The following is a 15,003-nucleotide window of genomic DNA, read 5'->3' on the forward strand; positions in this document are numbered from 1 at the left end:
TGAGGTGGGAAAATCTCAATTACAGACATTTTCAAACAGCTTCAGCATTTTGATGTGAGAAGTTTGAAGAATGGAGATTAAGTTCTTGTGGTTTTTTGTGATGGTTCTTTGGTTTCACAATGGATATTTGTTTGGGTTTTTTTTAACTGTTTCAGAATATTCAGAGCTTCTAGAAAACAGTGATTTGACTGTTGGTTGTTGGTTTTTTTTTGTGAGAGTAGTCTCTTTTATACAATTACCCATCTGTGGGTACATTTTTGTACATACATATCTATGTGTAGAAATGCATTTTGACTTGTTTACCCTCCACCCAGTAAATGCTATTGCAGTTAGAGGCACTGAACATGTTATCAAAAATTGAGCAGCCCCTGACAACTGAGTAATGCTCACTGTAGCTAGAAGGATTCCTCTCCACTTCTGATCACTGAAAGCAGGAAAAAGTCTGTGATGTAAAACACCTGGCAATCATAAAAGCCTTGGTTATCAAGTCCTTGAGCTGCACTTTCAAGCTAAAAGCAGATTGACACACACAAAACCCAAAACACAAACCCATATTAAAAAAAACCAACAACAAAACCAAAACAAAAAACAAAAAAACAATACATGCTTAGAGACTTATTCCAGTAAACAGAAGATAACCCTGTCTTGTGTTTCCCTCTGCTCTTTCAAAACTGTACATGGTTAAAGGATAGGCAGGGCAAAGAATAAGTATACCTGGAAGAGTATGAGTCTGCCTTAAGCAATCTTTTCCTGCCTTTTTTTCTTTTTTCTTTTTTTTTCTTTTTTTTTTTTTTTTTCCCATTTCCCTTTGAACTTCTAAGGGACAACACAGTGGTTGTCACCTGAATGTAACTCAGTAGAATGAACTGTGGTATATTTTGCCTTTATGCTTTTTTCCCCCTATTTCATTTGAAACACAGTCTCATTTTCCTACAGTTATTCTTGATGGGCAGTGCTTCAGTTTTGTTCATCTTAACCTAAAGCAGAGAGTGTAAATTAACTGACATAAATAAAATGGAAAAAAAACCAAACCACTTTTATTGCTTACTGCAGAATAGTGATTGGGAAGACACTTCAGCTGTATGATGGATCTTGCATTTTAACTTAAATTCCTTTGCCATCCAGAGATAAAAATCAAACAGAGGAAAGCCACTCTGTCCTTGCTGCATATCTTCTGTGTTCTTATCACTTTGTGTATGAGCACTTGGTATTGTACACAAGGTGCATGACGTTATTGTAAGAACAAAAGTTACTTGGTGAACTGATTTTATTGAGAGCGTGTCTGCTGAGTGGAGTACCAAGAGCAGAAAGGAATAACTTTGAAGAATGATAGTCACAAGTGTTTTATGCACTTTCCACATGGAGCCATACCTTGCAGTCCTTCACTGCATTTTAAGCTAGTTACACTTAAGTCTGAGGCTTCAGCCTGCGGAGATATCAGCAGGACTTACTGCTACCTGATGTTCTGCATTAGCTACATAAATAAGCTTTTGACTATGAGAAGACAAAATGCTGATGGAGTAGAACAAATTTTCTAGCACCAGGTTTACTGAGGACTTCATACCTTCCAACCACAGCCAGAAAAGCTCCCCCCAGGAGAGGCGAGACTGCTCTCCTGGGTTTGGCAGGGAGATGCCTGCTCCGCTGGGCACTTCCCGCTCTATTAGCATAGCCCAGCCTATATCGCACACACACCCAGTAATACCTCATTTTGCCACTGGACTGAGGCCAAAAGCACAAGCATTACAGGGAATATAAAGCAGGAGGTTACTGGAATGAATCAGAAACTAACGTGAGACTAGACAAAATTTTTGCAAAGAGCAAAAAATGTGATCTTTGCTATAAATGGTTCTCGAGTTTCATGTAGCTGTTTATATGACTGAAGCATTTAATAAGTGTTTTTATTGAGTGTAGTTAGAGAGCAGCTGCAACAATCTTACATGCTTCTGGTTTTTTCTTTTTTTTTTTTTTTTCTGTGTAGTTTCAGAACTGCAGAATCTTAGAAGAAAACTGAAGACTGTCACAAATAAGGTGGATTCATCCACCGTGCACTCTTCTGAAAGAGGAACTGGTTTTGGGGGGTAGGAAGGATGACAGGAGCAAAAAGGAATAGAAGTGCTGTCTGGAGGAAGATTCAGGCTGTTCGCTTTGAAGATATCAAAGTCTGGTGTATAAGAAGGCTGCCCATCTTGAAATGGGTGCCTGTCTACAATTGGAAGGAAAATTTGATTCCTGATGCAGTTTCTGGGATGATGCTAGCCATCCAACAGGTGACTCAAGGTACAGTTAACTAATTTCAGATTCTTATTTTGAAATCTGGCCATGCTGAATTGATGTGGTCTTTTGTTTTTGTTTTTTTTTTTCCTTTCTTTTCTTCTTGTTCCTTTCTTTCTTTCTTTCTTATAAATTGTAAAGTTTTGGTTAAAACAAAGACATGCTTATATATCTAATGCTAATTTAATCTAACTATAAGGGAAATATACATAGCCTTAACTCTTCTGTGAACATAGTGGATGTACAAACATGAATGGAAACATCTTGTGTTGGTTGCAGCTACTTTCTGTGAGCTGGAACTTTACTATATATCCCATCCCTTTGCCAATTTTTCAAAGACTTTATGTAAAAGATGAGAGAGCAGTAATTCTATTCACACAGCTTATGGTTATGTACAGTGCTTTATCGGAAAAATTACCCTCTTTTTCTCTGTTTTGTGTGGGAAACAAAATATATCTGCATGATACTGTAAAAGATGCATTGTAAGAGATGCTGTTGTCAAACATTGGCATTATACCATTACCTGTGAAAAAAACCTAGCAACTTTCTGTGCATAGAGAGCTCTTGCCAGGGACATTTCCCACGGAGAGGATCTGCCTGCATCTGCTGCTTGCGTACCTCAGCTTCTGTGTCCATTTAGTGCTGTATTACGATATCTACCACATCTCTTTTCAAGCAGCAATGCAAAGTAGGGGTGGAGCTAGACTCCATTTGGCAGAGTCGGGTGGGGGGGGATAAGAAGGGAAGAAAAAGAGAGAAAAAGGAAAAATTCCCAAATCCAAAACTCTGCACAGAAACCTAAATTCCTAGTAATCCAGATTTGTAAAGTTACTATTACTGGGAAATAAATGCTTTTGTAAGTTTTTTATGTGCCTTTGACAGTGTCACCTTCTTTTGGCAATATTTGTCTGGGGCAAATCACAGCATCTTATCTGCCTCAGCTGGACTTTAACTCCTTCCCTTATTAAACTATATATATTGTTTCTTATCAATTTCCCATATTAGCTATGCTTAACCATCCTAACTAATATGGTTACAATATAAGTACTCCCTTAGTTGTGTCATGCAGGAGATGGAAACAACCAATTTGTGTAAGTATTTGTGCTTTTAAAGTAATAAGGAACATCTGCATTGGCATGATTTAAGTACTTTAATACCATAACACTGCAAAGTATCCTGTTTCACTGGTATGTGCATATACAACAACTGTAATTAAAGTGCTGCTAAGGAGTATGTTGAAATTAACCAAAAATATTAAGTTAAACAGCAGTTCTGCAGTGATGGCAGTTTTAGCCAGGATTTTCTTGTTTGAGTCTTGTACCAAGAAGTAATTTAATGTAGCAGATAAATCTGAGAAGATCCAGTGGAGACAGAATATATTGGTTTTGTATTTCTAGATTATTAAGTAGTCTAGAATAATTTCTTCCTTATTTTATGCTGCTTAAAAACAAATACATTGATACTCTTCTCTACAGCTGACCTGTTTTTCCTATCTTTCTCCTCACTGCTGCTCAAGATTTTAGAATTATTTTAGAGGATGGTAAAGGAGGAGAGACAGATACCAAAATATTGTATCATGTTTGTGGTGCTTTAACTTGAACACAATACATTTATTTAAACTTTGCTTGCTTTTATCTTTTTCCCTAGTGTTGTAAGCCTTCCACTTACCCGAACTTCAATGCTTTCACAGATAGGGTTACTCTAGAAAATAACAGTCCCATTTCTTACAGAGCATGAAGGGAAAAGACCCCAAATTTGGAAGGTTTTCTTTTGTCTTTTTCCTTCCACTTACAAAATAAAGAAGAAATTTTGTAATGAAGTGAAAGGCAGAAATTCTAAGAATGATAGGAAGAACCTGGTAACCAGTGGTAATTGACATGCAGAATGCTCTGTCATTTGATGTTGCAGCAGCATGTTGAAGTAAACTCAAGTATATGGAAATAAAATTGAGTAATGGAAATATATGGAAAATCTGAAGTTGTATAGAACAGTTTTCTGAGTTATGAAAGGTGCATGATCCAGGATAGAGAGCAATCCAATAGTCTGAGAATAGTTAGGAAAGATCTTCCAATTGATCCTTGTTTTTCACAATTTCTTACCATGGGATTTCTTAATCTTCTGGCATTGGCCATGGTCAGACTACTCAGGTTGGCAACAGCTCTGATCTGGTGTAATGTGTCTGTGTTTCAACTTCTAATCTAAATTTTAGGTAATATAAATGGCTTCCCATTGTAGAGGAAGGAAGGAAAGAATAAAGTCACTGTCCTTAGTGTGCCATAGTAACTGCCACAAATACAATTATCATAACTTCTCTCAGAATTTTTAGATTTTTTCTGGACAATACCTATACAATAGTAGATTTTGGTGTCTGCCTTGTAAGTGAGAAAAACAAAAGAGCAAATTAGTAGAAATACCAGCAATCAATGTATGTAGATAATGTCTGCTCCCCAAAAAGTCTTTTATAAAGGTATAGGACAGTTTGGAAAGGCTGTCCTTATGCCATTTTTAATTTTTGTTAAAGTTTTGAAGGGCTAGTAGTTTCTAAATGTGACTGAGGCCTTCAAGCTCCTGTAAGGTACCTTCAAGTGAGCTACTTGAAAATTGAAACACTTGAGCTCATGTATCAGTTTGGGTTTAAATGTCATCCATCATGGCACACATAAACTAGAAGCTATGTCCTGTGGTGACAGTCTAGGAATATTGTGCAAGAAAGAGTATTTAATTGCCAGCTCTCTGAGTGCCTGTTTAATTGTCTGTACTTCCATGTACAATATGGAAAAAATGGATTTTTAGAAGCTAAAGTGTTACCTTGCCTAATACTGAGCTAAGATAAAGCCATATGCCTCTGTGCCTAAGGTGTTATCCTTACTCCTTCACAATACTATTCAATAAAGACTGTAATAATTATCAGAGAATCCATGAGAAATTATGTAATAATTTCTGCAGAGAGTGAATCTCTGACACTACTTTTCAAATGCTTTTGAAACCTGTTTAAAACATATCCAAGTCACATGTGACAATTCAGAGGGAACCTATTGATCAATAGCATTGAGTACAATGAATGGATCCAGTACTGGGGTGGGGGAGAGGAGGCTGAGGAATTTAGGGAGATGGGAAGGAAAAGCATGGGATCATCATGTGCTGCTTGTCGTTTGTGATGAAATAGTCATTGCTGAAAGCAAGCGGTCATTCTCCAACTGTTGTCTGCTAAAAGTGCCAAGTTAATCTTAATTAATGAGTCCCAAAATTCACTGCTGAAATCTTTAGTCCTATTTACCTGTTGAGACAATACTTGTGTGGTCTCTGTGTATGTCTTTCAATTTATAGTCCTTTAGGCAATTCCACTAAGGATGGATAAAGGAGTGCCAAAGATAATAATGTTTCTACAAATTTTATGAAAATGGCCAGTGGAAACAGACTCTGCAAGTTATAATATGTGATAACAGAAACTCTTATCTTTTAGGCATTAGATAATCTGTGTAGGAAAAAAAAAGAACTTTAAAAAAAAAGATTTTTCAAACACACCAATTGCTGGAAAGTTTCAGCTGGAATTTGCTCTGTCTCAGACTGCAGAGTTAGTCAGCCATGAGTCAAAACCAGTAAAAGAAACTAGGCTTCATTAGTTCCAGATATCATTTAATAACACAGAGCTCAACACCTTACTTTTTAGGCATATAATCCTTATTCTTAGTCTGATACCTAAGCCTGAAAAATAACCTTTGAATCTAAAATTAACTTTGTCATCCAATCTTGAAGTGTGCTACACAGACAATTAAGAAATTTGAGCTTTCATGTTTTGGTAATTGCTTCCTAATTCATCTGTGTTTCTCAAAAACCTGTGATTGGTAAGAGTAGAGCAAGACTTATCTGAATTAATAAATTTGGCTCTTGGACTAGCACTTTATTGTGCTCTTCTTTTTCCCTTTAAAACTTTTTTATGTGCCATCAACAGTCATCATATGCAGATATTTTTTTCTGTTCCATTCTGTATTCCTCTCCCATACACACAAATTCAATAGCTAGGTCCATGTAACTGTCTCATAAATGCCTAATATATGTTTATCTCTCCAAATTGAAATCATGTTAATAAAACAAAAGTTCAGCACTGTAGATATCTAGTTCTCAGCAAGCCATTCTTGTCAATGGAGATCTAGCTGGTAAGAGTTATAGAAATGTATGGCGTTCAGTCTGCTGGAGGAAGGTCACAAATAACCACCTTTACATAACTTCCCTGCTCCCCCCCTCCTTTCCTTTTGTTCACTTATTAAGTTGTCTTTATCTTGACCCATGAGTTTTTTCGCTTTTGTTTCTCTTGAGTCTCTCTGCCACCCTTTGAGGGGGAGTGAGTGAGTGGTTGGATGGGTACTTAGCTGCTGGCCAGGATCAACCCACCACAGGTGTGATTCCTCTGACTAAATCTTATCACCTACTTTGATTTTATTATGATTTCCACTGACTGTAACAGGGGACTGGCTCAGGTGTAGACCCACATGATGTAGACATCAAAATTTAGGTGAGCTGTGTCTCAACCATTATTGTATTTTGCCTTGTAGATAATAAGCTGTTCATTTTCAACACGACTAAGAGCAGGTCTTACTATATTCTTTCCTGTAACTTATCCCTAGATCTGTCACAATAATATCAGAATTCTTTCTGTGGCTTATTCATGAGTCCTGGACACTGCCTACTTGTTTGAGAGGCATATTTCAATCAAGTTGTGTCAAAGTTTTTCTCAGTTTCTTTGCATGATAATATTAAGATGCATTAGGATGTTTTTCCATGTAGCTAAATCTCATAAAGCTGCCACTGTGGTTTTTTCTGTAGCCTTCTGAACATGTGCTATAGCTCTTTCATATCTCTTCAGAATGCAACTACTTAGCTCATTTTCACAGTCTGTGGTAACTTTTTATTGCACCAAGCAAATTACTCATCTTTACTTTCAAAGCCTTTCATAGGTGATCTTTCCTGGCATCATTTATTCATTACCAAGCTGTTGATCCACCTCTCATTAAACCATTTTGCTAGCCTTCTTAACCCAATCTTGTATTTTCAACCAAATACCTTTGTGCTTTCTCTCAGGATTTAAAATACACAATATATGTTGGTTGGTATATCACATCTCAGTATTTGCTTTTGGATTGTTATTTAAAATATGTTTCTTTGTGGTTTATTTTTTTTAGTTTTGTTTGTTTGACTCTTTTTGGCTTTTTATTCTGGGCAGAACTGTGCATACTATCCACAAAGACAGAAATGTAGAAGCCATGTAGGTAATCCTGCAACCCATCAGTAACTTTTTCTGACTGTTATGGACTGTAAAACAATTAAGTCTGAGTTTCTCTGAAAAACCATATAGAAATATAGCTTCTCTAGTGCAGCTGAGCTCATCATCAGAGAAGTTATTCCCAAAGTTAGTCTGCTTGAATATGTATATTTATTTCTATACATCAATTCTCTATATAGTTAGGGAAGACAAATGTACCCAAAACATTTTGGTTAGGAAATTTGGTAATGTAAGAATTAAATACTTTGTGTAACACCCAAAGTTGCCTTACTCTTTCTGGAATCTAAATTCCTAATGTAACCATCTAACTTCAGACAATGTCAACCCTTCCTCTCAAGCTTCTTCCAAGATCTTGCTTGAGGTTTTGGTAACTATAATCCTCTTCTGCAAGCCCTTAATGACCAGAGAGACTCCTGCTTAGACAAATACATAACTTACTTTCTGTTTTGTCATTCACTAGGTGGTGACGTTACTTGCACCCTGCACTTTTCATTATAGCATCTTGGACCTCTTTACATTGTCCAGTAATAGAAACATAGATTGGGAGGAAAATTAGAAACATAGCAGTGCTTTTGCTTGGAACACAGAAATGACCAATGCAATATTGTATTGACAGTTTATGGTGCAAAGAATATGGGTTTTAATTGGTTTCTACTAATAGGGATATTCAGCATCATAACTGAGTTAGACCCTTTCCAGAAAAACCCAAACCTACAAATTTTTATATTGGTTTCTCTAATAGGGATATTCAGCATCATAACTGAGTTAGACCCTTTCCAGAAAAACCCAAACCTACAAATTTTTATTCAGAGAAAAAGATGACAAAACCAAGACATAATGGTTTCTACTGAAGTATTTGGTCTAAACTGAAGCCTCAGCACAATATTTGCACTTTGTCTCAGTTTTCCTGAAAGATGATGACTTTGTCCATGTAGAAAAAGGCCAAGTGCGTGGATATGTAACTGAGGCTAAACGCACAAAATGAAACACACTAAAATCAAGGGCTGAGATGGGTAATTGTCATCTCAGAATTCTGAAAGAATAGGTAAGTGACATTGCAGCTCCAGTAACAAGTACCTTTGATGATTCTGTCAAATTTGGAATGATATTCTATGATTGGATCATAGTGAGTATGCTGTTGTATCCATATTAGAAGTCTGCATTGCCGATGAGGGACTGGATTAGATACAAGCAATAGATTTATTTATGATAAGAAATTATATTTGCATGTATAGCAATAAAGGATACCAGAGTGTTTGATTCTGCTACTCAATTCTGAAGCAAGGCTCCAGGGCAGCTACCGAGTTTTGCTTAAGTTTTATGTATGCATTCTAAAGACAGCTCTGCTGATACTCTCAGGGTAGTTTTAAAGATCTGCTGGAAAATAATTAACTTAAGTTGAAAAAAATAGATCATTAGGTAAGTTAGAAGCTGATGACCACAGGTAATTCTAACTGTTGATCCATTATCTAAAATAGTTAGTACTTTTGGTTGCCTCTGTTCAGGGAAGATGATTTCAGACTTCAGTAGGAGAAGAAAAGGGGAGGAGAAGGATCAGAACAACAAAGATTATATTTGGGAGAAGACTTAAATGGCATGGACAGGTTCATTACAACCTGAGAAAGCGTTTCACACAGAGTCACAGAAAGACTTTGGGTGGAAAAGACCCTTAAGATCTTTGAGTCCTTATGAGGAAAAGCTTTTGAAGTAAAACAGAGTTGCAGCACATGAACAAATATTATAAAATATATACAATATGTTTGAACTTAAAATTGGAAGTAGTTCTAAAAATATTCCATTAAAATATTGGGATAAGAAGATCTAGCTCCTTTTCACATAATTCCATTTATAGATGTACTAAATTACATGTTTGCCTGTCATAAGAGGGAACAGGGCAGAGGGCACATACACATTCTTCACAAATTTGTTTTTCCTTTCAATATCTGCTGCTGCTGCTCAAAAAACCCTGGGAAGTTTTGAACTGAGGTATATCTATCAATAAGTTAAGACTGTGGGGTTTTTTTCAATCTAAAATGCTGTTTCTGCTTTTCTGGATTCAGTTGTTAACATGCTAAGTTCCTGCAGGAGAAGAACAGGTTTGTGACCATCTAAAGAACCCAAAGGTGCACAAATCTGTGGGACCTGATGGGGTCCATCCGCAGGTCCTGAGGGAGCTGGTGGATGCAGCTTCTAAGAATCTGTCCATGATATTTGAGAGGTCATGCCAGTCTGATGAGGTTCCTGCCAATTGGAAAAAAGGTGACATAGCCCTTATTTTTAAAAAGGGAAAAATGGAAGACCCGGGGAAGTACAGGCTGGTCAGTCTCACCTCTGTGCTGGGCAAGATCATGGAGCAGATTCTTCTGGAAAGTCTGCTAAGGTACATGGAAAATAAGGAGGTGATTGGTGACAGCCAACATGGCTTCACTAAGGGCAAGTCATGCCTGACCAATCTGGTGGCCTTCTACAACAAGGCTACAGAGATGGTGGATGGTGGCAGAGCAACTGATGTCATCTACCAGGATTTGTGCAAGGCCTTTGACACTGTCCCACGTGACATTCTGGTCTCCAAACTGACAAGACATGGATTTGACAGATGGACCACTCAGTGGGTAAGAGATTGGCTGGATGGCTGCACTCAGAGAGTTGTGGTCAATGATTTAATGTCCCAGTGGAGGCAAGTTACAAGTCATGTTCCTCAGGGGTCAGTACTGGGACCAGTGCTGTTTAACATCTTTCTTGGAGACATGGAGAGTGGGATTGAGCGTGTCCTCGGCAAGTTTGCTGAGAATACGATGCTGTGTGGTGTGGTTGACACCCTAGAGGGAAGGGACACCATCCAGAGAGACCTTGACAGGCTGCAGAGCTGGGCCAGTGCCAGCCTCATGAAGTTCAACAAGGCCAAGCGCAAGGTCTTGCACATGGGCTGGCACAACCCCAGGCACAAATACAGGCTGGAGGAAGAATGGCTGGAGAGCAGTCCTGAGGAGAAGGACTTGGGGGTGTTAAAAGATGAGAAGCTCAACATGAGCCGCCAGTGTGTGCTGGAGCCCAGAGAGCAACTGCATCCTGGGCTGCATCAAAAACGTGGCCAGCAGGGCCAGGGGAGGATTCTGCCCCTCTGCTTTCATGAGACCCACCTGGAATACTGCACTCAGCTCTGGAGTCCTCATTACAGGAAAGTCATGAAGCTATTGGCGAGGGTCCAGAGAAGGGCCACCAAGATGATCAAAGGCCAGGAGCACCTCTGCTATGAAGACAGGCTGAAAGAGTTGGGGCTGTTCAGCCTTGAGAAGAGAAGGCTCTGGGAGACCTTATAGCACCTTCCAGTACTTGAAGGGGCCTACGGGAAAGCTGGGAAGGGCTTTTCATCAGAGAAGTTAGTGATGGGACAAGGGGTAATGGTTTTAAACTGAGAGAGGTGAGATTTAGGTTAGACATCAGGAAGAAATTCTTCACCATTAGGGTCGTAAGGCACTGGAATAGGTTGCCTGAGGAGGATGTTGAAGCCCCCCTCCTGGAGATGTTTAACACCAGGCTGGTTGGGGCCTCGTGCAACCTGGTCTAATGTGAGGTGTCACTGCTCATGGCAGGGAGGCTGGAACCTGATGATATTTAAGGTCACTTCCAAACCTAACCATTCTATGATTCTGTGATTTTATTTGGCTGGACTCATAAACATTATGCTGTTTGTTTTGAAATCAACATCTGTCCAGATGCTTTACTTCATATACTCAAATTTTGCCCAAGTGGAAGCATGATAGTATAAGATTTGAACCTTCAAATTTATCAGATTTGATAAACACTATGGCAGAGTTTGTAATTTTTTTAAAAAGGTCGTTTTTGTAGCCAGCTAAGCACATGGATATACTTCATACAAAATTTATGGTGTTAATATATTTGCTGCCTTTCCTTTGACCTATCATGAACAAGAAATACTTTGGCTCAAGTGGGTTTTGGTGGGCTGTTTTTTGGGGGGTGGAGGGCCCTTGAGACATATTTCCTCTAAATGTGAAATATGTAGATGGCATCTGATGAAATCAGTGTTTTTATTCCTGCCAACTCCTTTTTTCGTTCTGCAAGCCCCAAAATAAGTCACTGAGGATCGGTGTGTTTTGTATGTTTTAATTAAAGTTAAGTTAATCCCAAGCTGGATTTATTGCTGAACAACTAATTCTTTAACGCTGGCTGGAGACCTTGCCATTAAAAAGAATGAACTATTCTGCCTTCATGAATTTCAGAACTGGTGCCCAGTGTTTTGGAAGGAATAAAGCCAAAAGCTTTTTTTTTAGCTTTTCATGGAGGAACCCCAGCTGTGTCTTCGCAAGGGTGATGGTTGCCAGACGTTTTTTTCAAGCTCTGACCATAAATGTAGACATAAAAATACTCTCAGCAGGCTAACTGGAGCTAATAATTTTATTAAGGGGTAGAGCTGTCTTGTAAATACATATCTGGCATACAAATAGCATGTGTAGATGAAATTGAATAAGTACATTTAGAAACAGAGCCAGAAATATCTCCTAGAGAATGAATTAGAGAATCCATGTAGTTCATAAATGATTTGTGAAAGAGAGTGTCCAGCTGAACTCTGTTATAGTTCTCCCATACGAAGAATAATGATGTAAGCTGATCATGAAATGTTACATGTTAGTAAGTAAATGTAGGGCAATGCTTAATATTTATTCAACTTTCCAACAGAGGAGAAAGGCACTGATGCTGCTGTGCATGCAATATTTCATTCCAAATGTCTGTTAGAATTCTTCCAAGTTATGTATGTGCTAATACAAACCTTGTCTAACAGACTACTAGAAATGTGAATTGAGCTTCTGAGTGACCTCTGAATCCTTTGGAGCCAAATGTCCAGGTACACTTGTCTTAGTATGCCAAGATAAGCTGGGCAGAGGTCCAACCCTTGCACCCAGGAGTGCCTAAGTGAAATGGATGGAGACTGACAGACCCAGTGAACATTGATCCCCTGAAGGAAGAAGAAGGAAGTACTTCACCTATCATCTTCCAGATCAGAGAGATCAGGAAAGCTGTTAGTACTGAGATCCTTGGCCAATGCTTTGTCAAAATGGATGCCCTTTTCATGGATTTCAAGCAGTCTAGTGCATCTTGATAAAGGCCTGTCATCAGTCATTATTGGTCTTTGGTTCTCCACAGCATGGATGCTTCTCGAAAGACTACCTTATTCTTAGCTGCTTGCCAGAAACTTAGGGGTTTAATTCTCTCTTTATTCTTACTGAGATGCAGAAGAATTTCCCTATAATCCACTTTCAAAATGCCTCTTTTGTTTTGGAGGTGGCCAGATTCTTCAGATGAACTGGCTGAAGAGTGTATAATAGTTCATAGAATGATCTGTGTAATAGTTTATAAAATCTCTGTGGTGTTAAGATATCATGTCAAATTCATTCTGAAGAGGTGTAAACATTTAGTCTCTGATGAATCTGTCAAGAGTCATAGCTTTTTTCCAGGAGCTCCATTAAAAGAAAAGACTAGATTTTTTTCCCTGTCTATTTTTGTGTGTATTCAGGCTTTTTATGCAAACAGGGGTCAAGCTATCTCAAATTGACAGTTCATAAATGAGTCACACAATCCATTTATTTCATCTGCTATGCTACTTGCAGATCCTGTCTTTTGAACATCAGTATACAAGTGTCAGTATCTGGAGATTTGCAAAGTGTCAGAACAGAATAGTGTTTTCCCAAATATAGCTTGGATGTAGCTGTCAGATGGTGTGCTGGGAGAGCTGCATTCAGGTACTGTGAAGTTCTGTGAATTCAGGTGCTATGACCAATACAGCTGAGACTGCACAGGAAGAAACTGCACTGAAGCATCCTTCACAAAAGAGAATGGTTGCTAGCTCAATGTTGTCTGGTCTCTGAAAGATTTATGGTACATTTTCAGAATCTGCCCTCCCAGCTTGCTTTTGCATTCTTCGTTTGCCTCAGGCTTCAAAGGGCAGAAGAACTAAGGAGTGATCTTAAGCTCTTGATACTTTGCCTTTAAATAAGTCAGATAGAAGGTACAATCCACACGTGCAGCTCCAGCAAATGGTGCCATTATGAAAGAAATCCTGCAAGCATGAGGTGTATGTGTGCACCATTGAGAAAACCAGACCACAGCTTTCCAGCTTTTGGAGATAAATGATGTTATTTTTAAAGGATCATTTTGTGTTATTAACTTTTAACAAGCCAGGGTCAAAGAATCTTTCAGAACTGTAGGTTTGAACAGGAAAATTGTTATGAAATATAATATTAACAGTGTTTTCTATGGTTTGGTTTTTTTGTTTGTTTTTGCTTTGTTTTCTCCAGTAAAATATAGTTATACTGGAGTTAGAAATTAAAGCCTGCAATGTGAGTTATTTGGTGTCTCATTTGTTGGTTGTCCAAGAAGGATTGATAAAGACTCATTAAATATCTGTTCATTCTACATTTTAAGATATTTCTACAGGAAATAACTTTCTTACTACATAATTCAGCTTTGTGAACAAAGGGAGAAATCATCTTCTGCTGAAGCATCAGAGTAACCACAACCACATTTTGAGCAGAATAAGATGTAGTAGTGTCATTCTGGGTTCCCTAAACTTGGGGTCTGATTATTTTAAAATAATTACATTTAAGAATAAAATGTTACAATAACAGAAAGTTATTGAAGTATACACACTACCAGAAAAACTTTTAAATTTATAGTTTTTTACAGTAAATAGTAAATTATATGCATGTTGAAATTCCTCAAATTAATGATAGACTTACTACTTTTCCTGCTTCTGCATTTTAATTTCTAGTTAGCATATCATATTTCCAAAAGACATGGTATAGCTTGCTTCAGAATATATATATGTTTCATGAGATTTCCAGATGCAGAAAATTGTTAACTAGTTGACCATAGTCTGGTGTTTCCTAGCTCTTTCTATGGAAAATATATTTTTTTTCAGTTGCTGTAGTTTTGGCATTACCTAAAGCCAGCAGAAACAATAAACTTACGCAAAGACCTTTCTCCTCGTAGGAGATGGCTTTGCCTCTTTTTGTATCCAGTTTATTATTTTGTAGTTACCTGCATTTGGCATGGACCAACAGTGGTGCTACATCTTTTGTTTTTCAGCCTGGCGTGCCAGACGAGTTTTTTGCATTTGGTACTAACCAGAGATGAGGTCAGAGAGCGTGGTTTTCAATGGAACTGTTGCACAATGTTATCTCATGATAAGGAGTAGTTAAAACAAAGAACCACAATATTAATGCACTGTATCTGAACTTACTGTTCATTCTTTTGTTTGCATTTCTTTCCATGGAATTTATATTCTTATTTGAAAATCTTCATGTCAGTGCCATGGAGGTCTCTCTGTATTGCCAGTGAAGATTATTTGGGATCCTTACTTTACAATCTATTTCTTTTTATTTTTATTACTGTTTGGAATGAAAAAAATTAAAATAATGTTTCCTGCCTTT

At 37.9% G+C, this 15,003-nt stretch overlaps 1 protein-coding gene across 1 annotated transcript in view; it reads left to right on the plus strand.

Moving 5' to 3' along the window:
• The first annotated feature begins 2,090 nt into the window (after window positions 1–2,090).
• Window positions 2,091–15,003, plus strand: part of SLC26A7 (solute carrier family 26 (anion exchanger), member 7) — a 67,667-nt gene continuing 54,754 nt past the window's right edge. Inside the window, exon 1 of the mRNA XM_010006423.1 lies at window positions 2,091–2,280. Coding sequence (XP_010004725.1) covers window positions 2,091–2,280 — 190 coding nt within the window. The remainder of the gene's footprint in view (window positions 2,281–15,003) is intronic.

Source organism: Chaetura pelagica, unplaced genomic scaffold, assembly GCF_000747805.2.
Source record: "Chaetura pelagica isolate M959 unplaced genomic scaffold, ChaPel_1.0 scaffold76, whole genome shotgun sequence".
Classification (NCBI taxonomy): Eukaryota; Metazoa; Chordata; class Aves; order Apodiformes; family Apodidae; genus Chaetura; species Chaetura pelagica.